The sequence below is a fragment of the Pelophylax lessonae genome (genome assembly GCF_965119305.1).
Source record: "Pelophylax lessonae genome assembly, chromosome: 3".
Lineage (NCBI taxonomy): Eukaryota > Metazoa > Chordata > Amphibia > Anura > Ranidae > Pelophylax > Pelophylax lessonae.
This window is the reverse complement of record NC_138770.1, coordinates 68,124,094-68,138,000: the sequence shown is the minus strand read 5'-3', so window position 1 is coordinate 68,138,000 and position 13,907 is coordinate 68,124,094. Positions and strand designations below refer to the sequence as shown.

General features: G+C 46.7%; 1 protein-coding gene across 1 annotated transcript in view; it reads left to right on the top strand.

Annotated features, from left to right (window-relative positions):
- The window catches only part of LOC309550888 (uncharacterized protein), a 118,174-nt gene that overhangs the window by 82,531 nt on the left and 21,736 nt on the right, over window positions 1-13,907 (top strand). Inside the window, exons 8-9 of the mRNA XM_082251270.1 lie at window positions 6,982-7,077; window positions 11,909-12,004. Of these exons, the coding sequence (XP_082107396.1) occupies window positions 6,982-7,077; window positions 11,909-12,004 (192 nt within the window). The remainder of the gene's footprint in view (window positions 1-6,981; window positions 7,078-11,908; window positions 12,005-13,907) is intronic.

Below are 13,907 nucleotides of genomic sequence, written 5' to 3'. Positions count from 1 at the left end.
ACTCTGATTCCATCCAGAAAATTGAATTATCTGGGTCTGACTCTGGACAAACTTGAGAAGTTGCATGCTGCGATTCACTCCTACTGTCCAGTAGATGGTCATCTCTCCGAACTTGCATGACACGAAGGGACCTTGATTGGGCAGGCATGTCAGGTTTTCTGGATTCTATTCCAGGACTATGAAACCGCAGTTCTCTGGTGAGTTTGACAGGACATCACTGCAGATGAGGTGTGTTATGACTATTAATAAGCTTGCCATTAAGAAGTCGCCTGGGACAGATGGATTTACAGCCAAGTTTTACAAGCACTTTAAGGTTACTCTGGCCCCGTATTTGGTGGAGGTTTTTAATTTCTGTCTGAGAGAGGATTTACTCTCTCCCTTCATGCGACAATCTGCGGTGATTCTTCTGTCAAAGGGTAAAGATTATTCAAGAAAGGAGAACTGACGGCCCATTAGCTTTCTCAATGTTGATAGGAAGATACTGGCAAAAATCATTTTCTGTCGTTTATCGTCTGAAGCGGGCAATTTACTTTCCCGTCACCAGCATTGTTCTGTTCAGGGTATAAGCACTTTTTCAGCAGCGTTAGCTGCCCGAGAGGCCCTTGAACGGTGCAGGGCTGCGGGCTGGGGAAAGTACCTGCTGGCATTGGATCAGGCAAAAGCTTTTGATCAGGTCAATCATGCGTACCTATGGCTGCTTCTTGGCAAGTATGGCCTGGAGAGGGGCTTTATCGATTGGCTAAAGACTTTGTACAGAGGGGCTGAATGCTTCATGCTTGTGAATGGTTGAATCGGACGGCCCTTTGAGGTTGGCTCGGGTGTGTGTCAGGGGTGTCCTTTGAGTCCTCTGCTATACGTGTTCGCAATTAATTCCTTCATCAGGAGAATAGAGAGTGGACCGTTGTGCGGGGTGCTTTTGGGCATTCCTAGTGAGCCTGCTTTGAGGGTTGTGGCCTATGCTGATGACGTATCAGTATTCATCTCTGGGACAGAGGAGGCGGTCTCGGTGATGGAGCAGTATGCTGAGGCATCCGGCTCAAAGATCAATCAGGATAAGAGTGAAGGTTTCTGGATGGGAGAGGAAGGCGATAGCTTTGAGCTTGTGGACACCTTTCCAGAGCCCCGGCAGGAAATTAAAGTTTTAGGCATCATATTTGGTTGCGGCGATTACAGCCTTGCAAATTGGGAAAGTAGGCTACAAGATGCCAATGCCAAGGTTGCCATCTGATCTGGAAGGAATGGTAACTCTCTTATAGGGAAAGGATTGACTTGATTAAAACTTACCTGATCCCGGTATTTCTGTATTATCAGCTTTGTCTGCGTTTTGCCAGTTTCTCTCTATGCAAAGATCTACACCTGTTTCTTCCAGCTGTTATGGGGGAACAAACTGAACCTCATTAAGAGATCTGTAACCTACCTTCCCAGGCGGATGGGTGGCCTAGGCATGGTCAACCCGGTGGTATTTTTTTCTCTGATGTTTTTGAAACATAATTTTGGTAACATGCTGGCAGAGTAACCGCCTTGGTGGGTTGATATTTTTCAGTCCTGGTTTAGTCTGCGAAACTTGGAGAATGGTGGGTCAGTGAAAAGCCTGAGGGTCCGACATGGTAAGCTCCCGACTTATGTTGCTCCGTGCCTGAAAATGCTTCGGCAGTGGCAAGTGACGGTGGGGCAAATTAAGTCTTTTCCTAGAAAGGCCCTGGAGAGGAGGGTTGTTGAATCTGCCTTTAGCGAGCCACTGGCCTTGAGGGGTTGCACCAGGCCCTGGTATGAGGGAGGGTCTGTGTTTGATTAATCTAGAGAGAATCCCTTTAAAGTTTCAGGATTTGGCCTGGCTCTCGTTCCATGGCAGACTCTATGTGAAGGGCAACTTGAAACATCGCTCCGCGGAGAACTGTGGTTGTCTAAGAGTGGAGTGTGGAGGAGACGATGGACCATTTCTTGCTTCAGTGCCCCTTCAGTATAGAAGTCTATAAGCGGGTCGGTTGGACTCTGGGGTATCCCTTTCCTTTCCCGCCTGAGTTATGCAGAGGTCATATGGTTTGTTCGAGACGAATCTGGATTTTGATTTTTGAGACACTTTTTCTAGTTAGCTTAGTAGTCCGTTACTTCATGTGGAATGTAAGGTCTCAGGTTTCCACTTGGAAAAAAGCCCTTCCTGTCGAGGTGGTGGTGCACAACATTCTGGGTGAGGTTGGAAAGATTCAGGGTCTTGAGAAGGGCCGGTGGTGGCCAGGGATCTAGACCAAGACATGGAGAAATGTCAGGTCCCCATAGCTGCTGTCTGTCAGTCTCGGTGTGTGCGGCTTTTCTTTCTGTCCTTTAACTCCCCCTAGATTTTTTATCGGATTGGATTTTTGGAAAAAGGCTGCATGCATGGGATCAATGTGTAATCGTTTCTTAGCCTGAGGGTGTGTTTAGGTGGAGGTTAGGGCTTTGTTGAGTTCAATCCTGATAATAATAATAATAATAATAATATGAAAATGTGTCTTGGTTGGTATATTTAGTTTTCTTTGTTTTGTTTTTTTTCTGGCAAAAAAGCAATTTTCTGTTTCTATGCTGATGTAAGCTATTTTTGTTTATATATATATATATATATATATATATATATATATAATGTGTGTGTTTTTATTATGTTTGTAAGATTTTTAATAAACAAAAATGTACACTCTAATGCCTCACCACATTCAAACACTATTAATATTAAATCTTTATCTAGCTCTTACATTAACCGCCGGGAGAACACTCAGCCAGTCACATCAGTCTAGGTACCAGAGGAGCTTACTTTAATGTGCCGTCACAGTGAGACACGATTTATCATTATTATACATTTATATAGCACTAACATATACCGTAGAGAATGCTGAGCCAGTTACATCAGTCTCTGCACCAGAGGGGTTTACAATCTAATATCCCACCACACTCGTACACTATTATTATTGTACTATAATATAGCTCTGACGTATTGCAGTGCAGTACAGAGAACACTCAGCCGGTCACATCAGTTTCTGCACCAAAGAAACTTACACTCTCATGGCTGGCAAGCCCTCAGAGGTCAGTAGTTGGTAGGGCAGTTTACAGAGATCAGTAGTAGGTAGGGCGGTGTACAGAGGTCAGTAATAGGTAGGGCCCTGTACAGAGGTCAGTAGTAGGTAGGGCGCTTTACAGGGGTGAGTAGTTTGTAGAGCAGTGTACAGAGGTAAGTAGGATGTAGGGCGGTGTACAGAGGTCAGTAGTATGTAGTAGGGATCGACCGATTATCGGCAAAGCCGATATATGGAGGGCCGATATGCACGTTTCCCGATATATCGGAATCGGCCCTGGAGGTTACCGATTATTGTCGATATTTCGAGAAAGTGCTTGTACCGGAGTGATAACTGCAGCTAGAGGCATCACCCCGGTACCGACGTCCATAGCCGACGGTCGGCTGTCTTGCAATGACAACTGATGCCGCTGAGAAGCTGCTCGGCTGTCATTACAAGGAGCGGGAGGGGACGTCAGCCCACCCGCGCCTTCCGTGGCTCCCCCGGGTCTCTCTCTTTTCTAAATGTACAAAAATATCGGCGCATGTCGGGTTGTTGGTCAATACCAATATCGGCAACGAAAAAACGATATTGGTCGATCAATAGTATGTAGGGCATTGTACAGAGGTGAGTAGTATGTAGAGCAGTGTACAGAGGTGAGTGATATGTAGAGCAGTGTACAGAGGTGAGTGATATGTAGAGCAATGTAGAGAGGTAAGTAGTAGGTAGGGTGGTATGTAGGGCATTTTACAGAGGTGAGTAGTATGTAGGGCATTTTACAGAGGTGAGTAGTATGAGGGGCGTTTTACAGAGGTGAGTAGTATGTGGAGCAGTGTACAGAGGTAAGTAGGATGTAGGGCGGTGTACAGAGGTCAGTAGTAGGTAGGGTGGTGTACAGAGGTTAATAGGATGTAAAGTGGTGTACAGAGGTCAGTAGTATGTAGGGCATTGTACAGAGGTGAGTAGAATGTAGGGAGGTGTGCAGAGCTCAGTAAGATGTAGGGGGGTGTACAGAGGTCAGTAGTAGGTAGGGCGGTGTATACAGAGGTCATTAGTATGTAGAGCAGTAAACAGAGGTCCGTAGGATTTAGGGTGGTGTACAAAGGTCAGTAGGATGTAGCAAAGTGTACAGAGGTCAGTAGTAAGTAGGGCAGTGTACAGAGGTTGGTAGTAGGTAGGGCAGTGTACAGAGGTGAGTAGTATGTACAGCGGTGTACAGAGCATGGTACTGAAGTGTCAGGAGGGCATGGTACAGAGGGTTAAAAAGGCACAGTCCTGGGGGATCAGGAGGGCACACTACAGGGGTGGTCTGGAGGGCATCGTACAGGAGGCTTGGAGGGTATGGAACTAGGGGTTCAGGAGGGCATGGTACTGGGGGGTCAGGAAGGTGCACACAGGTGTCAGGAGGACATGGTACTGGGGATCAGGAGGGGGCACACAGGTGTCAGGTGGATATGGTATTTGGGGCTGAGGACAGCACATGCAGGTGTCCAGAGGACATGATACCGGGGGGGGGGGGGGTCAGCAGGGCACACAGGTGTCAGGAAGACATTGTACTGGGGGTCAGGAGGGTACAATATGTTTGTTTCCTGCTGCAGAGCAGAGCTACCTTTTCTGGTGTGCTGATCCCCACTGGTCCTCCCACAAGCACACTCACTTGAATGAACTGGAGAGGAGGGCCGGCAGGGATCAGCGCACTGCACTCAGTGGGGCATAAGCCTGATGGCAAATCTTAGGCGGCAGAGGCATCTCCCACCCCCCAGCCACACATGAAAGGGGTGTGCCTCTGCATATGCTTCCCGGTTTGAGAACTCAGGCGGCCTGAGCCAATCCCTTCTCTGCACTGTTTTACCAATTAGAGATACGGAGGAAGAAACACTTGCTGGACAGGGACTTGATCGCAATTGATGGGTTGCAGACCCCCGTTCTAATGTCAAACCCAACAGCTCACTGAAGGGGAACTAATTATTATGGGCACAATAGGTGTAGAGACCCAGGAAATATTTGCAGGGATGGTTAGAATCCCTGTTAGATTTAGCTGCACCAACTTTCACCACCACTAGATGGCTGTATGTGCACACTGCTAGAAGCAGTGCTTAGTAAAATGTATGGAATTGTTATAGAGATTGTTACATGGCAACTCCAGCTGCACCCTTCTATGTCTCTGTGGATTTTGTACATTTTAGCTTCTACTCAGAAATGTGGTTCTCAGCAGCTAAAGGTGAAAATATTGTTAGATGCTCATTCACACTATTGCATTGTGGTAACTTACGTTACAGGTGTGATGCAGGGCCAATCATTCTGAGAGCAACCCCAACGCACCTTGTCAACGGACGTGTGATGCTGTGCAACAATGCACTAAAGTGTGTTATCATACGGCACACTGCCAGAAAGGTCACATTTTTATTAGTACATAATTCCAGTGACATATACCGCAGCACTGTACAGAGAACACCAGTCACATCAGTCTCTGTACCAGAAGAGCTTACACTCTAATGTCCACCCAAAGTCGCACACTATAATTATACATTAATATAGCTTTGTCATATACAATGGTGCTGTACAGAGATCACTGAGCCAGTCACATCAGTCTCTGTACCAGAAGAGCTTACACTCTAATGTCCCCCCACAGTCACATCATTCTCTGTACCAGAAGAGCTTACACTCTAATGTCCCCCCACAGTCACATCATTCTCTGTACCAGAAGAGCTTACACTCTAATGTCCACCCACAGACACATACTATTATTATTGCATATTTATATAACGTTGTCATATTCCATAGTGCTGTATAGAGAACACTGAGCCAGTCACATCAGTCTCTGTACCAGAAGAGCTTACACTCGAATGTCCCCCCCCCCCCCCACAGTCACATCATTCTCTGTACCAGAAGAGCTTACACTCGAATGTCCCCCCCCCCCCCCCACAGTCACATCAGTCTCTGTACCAGAAGAGCTTACACTATAATGTCCCCCCACAGTCACATCATTCTCTGTACCAGAAGAGCTTACACTCTAATATCCCCCCACTGTCACATTAGTCTCTGTACCAGAAGAGCTTACACTCTAATGTCACCCCCACAGTCACATCATTCTCTGTACCAGAAGAGCTTACACTCTAATGCCCCTCCCCCCAACAGTCACATCATTCTCTGTACCAGAAGAGCTTACACTCTAATGCCCCCCCCCCCCACAGTCACATCATTCTCTGTACCAGAGGAGCTTACACTCTAATATCCCCCTACAGTCACACACTATTATTATACATTTATATAGCTCTGACATATATGCATAGAACACTGAGCCAGTCACAGCAGTCTCTGTACCAGAGGAGCTTACGATCTAATGTCCCCCTACAGTCACACACTATTATTCTTATATATTTAAATAGCTCTGACATACACTGCAGTGCTGTACAGAGAACACTAAGTAAGTCACAGCAGTCTCTGTACCAGAGAAGCTTACAGTCTAATGTCCCCCCACAGCCACTCACTATTATTATACATTCCTTCCCCACTCCCACTATTCAGTGGTCTGGGTCTTTCTGTGATGTCAGGATAGGTGGAGTGATCACATGTGCCCCAAATTCGGGAGGTTCAGAATTTTTCTCATGGTTCCAGCAGTGGATAGAGATGGGGGGTGGGGTGGGAGACTGCATACTAAAACATATGCAAATACCAACTTTCAGATAAGCCCTTTTTACATTAAAATTTTAGAATCTCTATAAGCCGATTCGGGCAGCGATAGGCTGCCATTTTCTGGTTCACCTTATTTCTTCCTTGGTTGGGTTTTGAACTTCCTATCAACAGTATTTGGAAACTTGTCTGGATTTTATCTTTTTTTTATTTATTTTTTTTTAAGTTGGACATTACTTGTCTCTGTGTAGACTTTTATCAGTTGGATTAAATTCAGCAGACTGTATGCACATAGGCCATTCATGTTGTTTGTTGGTGTTTGCAGGACAGATGACGTCCCACACCATGAAACACGACGATGACTACGCCAAGGCACCAATGAGAAGCCAAGGGTCAGAGAGTACCGGAGCCATCACCAGAGGTGAGTGCAGATTACTGATATCCCATAATGCAAACAGAAATAAATCATATGGGTGAAATGAATACAGATGGAGACCCCCAACTATGGCCGTGCGGACTCCTTCCATTCATCACTGGAGAAGGATGGACAGATATGTATATGGAGTATAACCGGCTATGTGTAGGTTCACAAATATGTAGCCAGTGTCAGAGAATGTAAGAGGTTCCTCTCCTCCTTATTTGAGGTGTTTGTATAGCTCTGACATATTCCATAGGGTAGCTTACACTCTGTTGTCCACCCACAGTCACACACATATACTTGTACAGAGAACACTTAGCCATGCACATCAGTCTCTGAACCAGAGGAGCTTACACTCTAATGTCCTCCCACAGTCACACACACTATTATTGTACACATACATAGCTCTGACAAATTCCACAGTGCTGTATAGAACACTGAGGCAGTCACATCAGTCTCTGTACCACAGGAGCTTACACTCTAATGCCCCCCCCCCCCCCCACAGCACAGTTACACACTATTATATATTTATATAACTCTGACATATACCGCAGTGCTGTACAGAGAACACTGAGCCATTAACATCAATCTCTGCACCAGAGAAGCTTACACTCTAATATCCCCCCACAGTCACACACTTATTATTATACATTTATATAACTCTGACATATTCCATAGTGCTGTACAGAGAACAAGCCATTAACATCAGTCTTTGCACCATAGGAGCTTACACTATAAAGTCACCCCCACACTCACACACTATTATTTTACATTTATATAGCTCTGACATATTCCATAGTGCTGTATAAAAACACTGAGCTATTTTACATCCGTCTCTGCACCAGGGGAGCTTACACTCTAATATTCCCCCACAGTCGCACACTATTACTTTTATACATTTATATGTCTCTGACACATACCACAGTGCTGTACAGAGAAATTTGAGCTGTCTGCCCCAGAGGGGCTTAACCGCTATCATGCAGAGAACCAAATACGTAGAGAAACCATTAAAGATTTTGGTATGTTTTTGGACTCTGACAGGAAAAGGGAGAAACTGGTGGCAAACATGGGAGGGGCACAGAAATTCTGGAATACTAACCATTTTGTCACCTCTGCTTCAGTGTGGTTATGACTGGTTACTGGTTAAGGAATTTGTAAACCCGATCATAATGGTAGACCAGGCCTCTATACTAGCTGAGTACATACAGGGTTCATACGGTCCTGGAAATCCTGGAAAAGTTTTGGAATTTTTAGATGACACTTTCCAGGCCTGGAAAGGTCATGGGAAATTAGGAAACACACTAAGTTTTGGAAAAGTCATGGAATTAAATTACTGTGGAGGAGGGGGGAGCGGATGCATAATTATTTTAATTATTTTATAATTATATTGCCACATACTGTATTTACATTTCGCTGTATTAGCGTCCTTCCGAGTCCGCGGTATGCGCGTGCTGTCATTGGCCAGCAGCAGCCGAAGAGATGACCCATCCGAGTCCGCGGTATACACGTGCTGTCATTGGCCAGCAGCAGCCGAAGAGATGACCCAATCAGGCAGCGGGGAGGGCCGGCCGTGGTTTGCCTGGAGACACTGTGACTGGCTAGCAGCAGCAGTAACAGCCGGGAGATGATCAACCAATGAGGCAGCGGAAGCGTCACTGGAGGGCAGGCCGGCCACATGAACGTGATGACGACGCGGAAGGGGGTGATAACAGTTTCGGTTACCGCACCCCCGCGTCATCACGTATATGCGGCCGGCCCGCCCTCCAGCGACGCTTCCGCTGCCTCATTGGTTGATAATCTCCCGGCTGTTACTGCTGCTGCTAGCCAGTCACAGTGTCTCCATTCAAAACACGGCCGGCCCTCCCCGCTGCCTGATTGGGTCATCTCTTCGACTGCTGCTGCTGCTGGCCAGTGACTGACAGTAAGGGCAAACTGCGGACCCGGAAGGACACCTACCTGTACCAGTGCCATGTTCTGTAGCCCCCCAATGTTCTTTAGCCTCCCCCAGTGTTCTTTAGCCCCCCCCCCCCAGTGTTCTTTAGCCCCCCCCAGTGCTCTTTAGTCCCCCCAGTGCCCTTAAGCCCCCCCCCCCCGGTGCTCTTCAACTCCCCACAGTTCTTTTCATCTCCCCCCCCCCCTCCCATGCTTTCTGGCTCCCCCAGTGCTCTCCAGCTCCCTGGCTTCCCCCCTCAGTGATTTCCAGTTCCCCCTAGACAGTGCTCTCCAGTCCCCCCCCCCCCTCTCCCCCTGTGCTCTCCATTCCCCTGGTTTTCCATGCTCCCCCCCCCCCCCATGCTTTAGCCAGCATTTATATGTACTGTGTGAGGTGTTTTTACTAGTTGAAGAGATGGATTTTATTCCCTGCTTTGCAGGAACACAAAATCCATCCCTTCCCTCCTGTCAGAATGAAGATCTGCCTTGTTTGCATAGGCAGATCTCCGTTCTGTGTTTTACCAACGATAAAATTAATATCAGCAGAAGTGGCCCGTGCGCCCCCAGGCGGAGGTGCAGAATCACATATACAGCATCTCACAAAAGTGGGTACACCCCTCACATTTTTGTAAATATTTTATTATATCTTTTCATGTAACAACACTGAAGAAATTACACTTTACTACAATGTAAAGTAGTGAGTGTACAGCTTGTATAACAGTGTAAATTTGCTGTCCCCTCAAAATAACTCAACACACAGCCATTAATGTCTAAACTGCTGGCAACAAAAGTGAGTACACCCCTAAGTGAAAATGTCCAAATTGGGTCCAATTAGCCATTTTCCCTCCCTGGTGTCACGTGACTCGTTAGTGTTACAAGGTCTCAGGTGTGAATGGGGAGCAGGTGTGTTATATTTGGTGTTCTTGCTCTCACTCTTTCATATTGGTCACTGAAAGTTCAACATGGCACCTCATGGCAAAGAACTCTCTGAGGATCTGAAAAAAAAGAATTGTTGCTACATAAAGATGGCCTAGACCAGTGATGGCAAACCTTGTCACCCCAGATGTTTTGGAACATTTCCCATGATGCTTAAGAACACTGCAGAGTGCATGAGCATCATGGGAAATGTAGTTCCAAAACATCTGGGGCGCCAAGGTTTACCATCACTGGCCTAGACTATAAGAAAATTGCTAAGACCCTGAAACTGAGCTGTAGCACGGTGGGCAAGACCATACCGCGGTTTAACAGGACAGGTTCCACTCAGAACAGGCCTCGCCGTGGTCAACCAAAGAAGTTGAGTACTGCTCAGCGTCATATCCTGAGGTTGTCTTTGGGAAATAGACGTATGAGTGCTGCCAGCATTGCAGCAGAGGTTGAAGGGGTGGGGGGTCAGCCTGTCAGTGCTCAGACCATACGCCGCCCACTGCATCATATTGGTCTACATGGCTGTCATCCCAGAAGGAAGCCTCTTCTAAAGATGATGCACAAGAAAGCCCGCAAACAGTTTGCTGAAGACAAGCAGACTAAGGATATGGATTACTGGAACCATGATCTGTGGTCTGATGAGACCAAATTAACCTTTTTGGTTCAGATGGTGTCCAGTGTGTGTGGCAGCAACCAGGTGAGGAGTACAAAGACAAGTGTGTCTTGCCTAAGCCAGGCATGGTGGTGGGAGTGCCATGGACTGGGGCTGCATGAGTGCTGCCGGCACTGGGGAGCTACAGTTCATTGAGGGAACCATGAATGCCAACTTGTACTGTGACATACTGAAGCAGAGCATTATCCCCTCCCTTCGGAGACTGGGCCGCAGGGCAGTATTCCAACATAATAACAACCCCAAGCACACCTCCAAGACAACCACTGCCTTGCTAAAGAAGCTGAGGGTAAAGGTGATGGACTGGCCAAGCATGTCTCCAGACCTAAACCCTATTGAGCATCTGTGGGGCATCCTCAAATGGAAGGTGGAGAAGCGCAAGGTCTCTAACATCCACCAGCTCCGTGATGTCATCATGGAGGAGTGGAAGAGGACTCCAGTGGCAATCTGTGAAGCTCTGGTGAACTCCATGCCCAAGAGGATTAAGGTAGTGCTGTAAAATAATAGTGGCCACACAAAATATTGACACTTTGGGCCCAATTTGGACACTTTAACTTTGGTGTGTACTCAATTTTGTTGCCAGCGGTTTAGACATTAATGGCTGTGTGTTGAGATGTTTTGAGGGGACAGCAAATTTACACTGTTATACAAGCTGTACACTCACTACTTTACATTGTAGCAAAGTGTCATTTCTTCAGTGTTGTCACATTAAGAGCCGGTTCACACTGGGGCGACTTGCCAGGCAGGGTTGCCTGCCCATAGATTAGCACAGGACCCGTTCTAATAGGTGCGACACAAATCGCTCCGACTTAGAAAAAGGGTCCTGAGCTTCTTTGGGGCAACCTGGAGCGACCTGCATTGACTTCAATGATATGAAGTCCGTGCAGGTCTCTCCGAGGTCGCCTCAGCAAGTCGGGTCGCTGCTATGTGAACCGGCTCGAAAAGATATAATAAAATATTTACAAAAATGTGAGGGGTGTACTCCCTTTTGTGAGATACTGTATATTTACATATGATCCTGTACAGGAGGGTCGCCCTGTAGCAGTAAATCTGCTATGGAGCGGTCTGGAATTGATTAAAGGGAATGGTTTGCTGCATATTTTGATACTGAGATAATTCCTGTAGCTGCAGGCATCATCCTGGTGCAACCAATTAAGCCCCAGGACCTCATGCAACATCCACCCAGGGGGAAGTGGTTAATATGGTTAGCATGTCATATGTAGACAAAGTCCAAAGGAAAGACACTGCGCCTGTTTAATTTGCTCACACTAGCTATTGCTGACAGCTACTGGTTTCTTACATTCGCAGGGCAGGTAACGTTGAAGCCAATCAAACAAGAGGAGGTGGACTATATCAAGGTGGCTGTGGGCAGCCAAAGGCCGGATGACACTACACCATCTAGAGGTGAGAATTCCTCTGATACCCTGCTTTGCTTGGTGATGTCCAGGATCTCAGATGTGGCAGAAAGGGGGCGTACGAGTCACAGAATCGTAGAGCTGTATGCAAAAAGACCAAGGATCAGGTCTCCTGTATAAATTGGCATGGTGAAGGGAAATGTATGTTGGATATATAATTGGTTTAGATACACTATATGGCCAAAACTTAGTGGAACCTAACCATCACATCTGCTAAATGCATACAACTACATCAAAACCCCCCTCCAGATGATTTAGTTCATGTCTTTCCAATGGGTACTGATAATGCTACAGCATACAAATCCATTGTAGTGAGTCCTATCCTTCCAGTATTGTGGTAACAGTTTGGACAATTTCTGCTCACCTCCTCTCAACTGACTACTTTAAACGTTGTATTTCCCATCATGCAGTTCAATGTTACAACGTAGTCCAGTCCCAGGAGAGGCAGCATAGAGTGGGGGGCCGTTTCAGGCTAAGGGGAGAGTGGTGACACATTGGGAAAGGGAGGGAGGTTGCCCAGGGACAGTGAACAAGGTCTAGCAGTAGCATCAGAGGGATCATTGGCTAGCTGCACCAAAAACTGTTGTACATCTGTCCAGCACCTCAAGCAGCAGAAGATACTGGCAGCTATGAGGTTGATTTCCTAAAACTGGAGAGTGTGAAATTTGGTGCAGTTGTGCATAGAAACCAATCAGCTTCTAACTTCAGCTTGTTCAATTAAAGGAGTTGTTAAAGTCAGGTTTTTTTTATCTTCATGCATTCTTTGCATGAAGATTAAAAAAAAAAAACCTTCTGGGTGTAGCAGCCTCCCCAGCACTCCCTATTACTTACCTGAGGTCCTTCTCTGTCCAGTGATGTCCAGGAGTCCCTCGGTCATCCGGGATTCTCCCTGCTGATTGGCTGGGACACAGCCGCGGTGCCATTGGCTCCAACGGTTGTCAATCAAAGTCCGTTAGCCAATCAAGAGAGAGAGGGGGTAGGGCCAAACAGCAGCTCCGTGTCTGAATGGACGCACGGAGGTGCAGCTTAGCTCAGGTGCCCCCATAGCAAGCTGCTTGCTGTGGGGGCACTCGATTGGAGGGAGGAGCCAGGAGCAGCGAAGAAAGACCCCAGAAGAGGAGGATCCGGGCTGCTCGGTGCAAAACCAACTGCACAGAGGAGGTAAGTATAACATGTTTGTTATTGTTGTTAAACTAGACTTTACAATCACTTTAAGCTTTGAGAAAAAGAAAAGCCAATTAGTTTCTGTGCAGAGCTGCACCAGATTTTGCACTCTCTAGTTTAGGAAATCAACTCCTGTGCGTCTCTGCGCTTATGGTTTTCATTATTCCAAGCAGATCTATTGAGCTCCCCCATCATCATATTTATCTTGTTATAGGATAACTGGACTTTTGCTAGCATTATTCTTTAACAGTCCCCTTCCACTCTCAGAGATCCCATAGGACTGTCTAAGATTTTATAAAAATTTATTTCAATTCCATGGGCCGTGTCCCAGTAACCGGTGCTAAAGGGGGCCCCCCCCCCCCCTTTCCATTCTTCCTTTTGCTGACAAATGGAGACCAGGGTATTCTTCTTGGAATAGACACCGAAACCATGTCATTTCACCTCCCATTGACACCAAAAATTGGGAAATAAGTCATCCCACTAACCATTGATGCCAGGGCATTTTTTTTTCTCCTACGAACACCGACACTTAAGCATTTACAGTGTTCTTCCCACACTGTTTACCAACACAGTGGTAATTCTTCCTCCCACTGCCTGCCAGTGTAGGGGCTTTTTGTTTCCTCTTTCTGACTACAATGATTGAGGTTTTTACCTCCCACTGACTGCTTGTACTGGGGCATTCTTCCTCCCACTGGCTAGTGACCCCAGGGCATTTTTTATATCGTAGA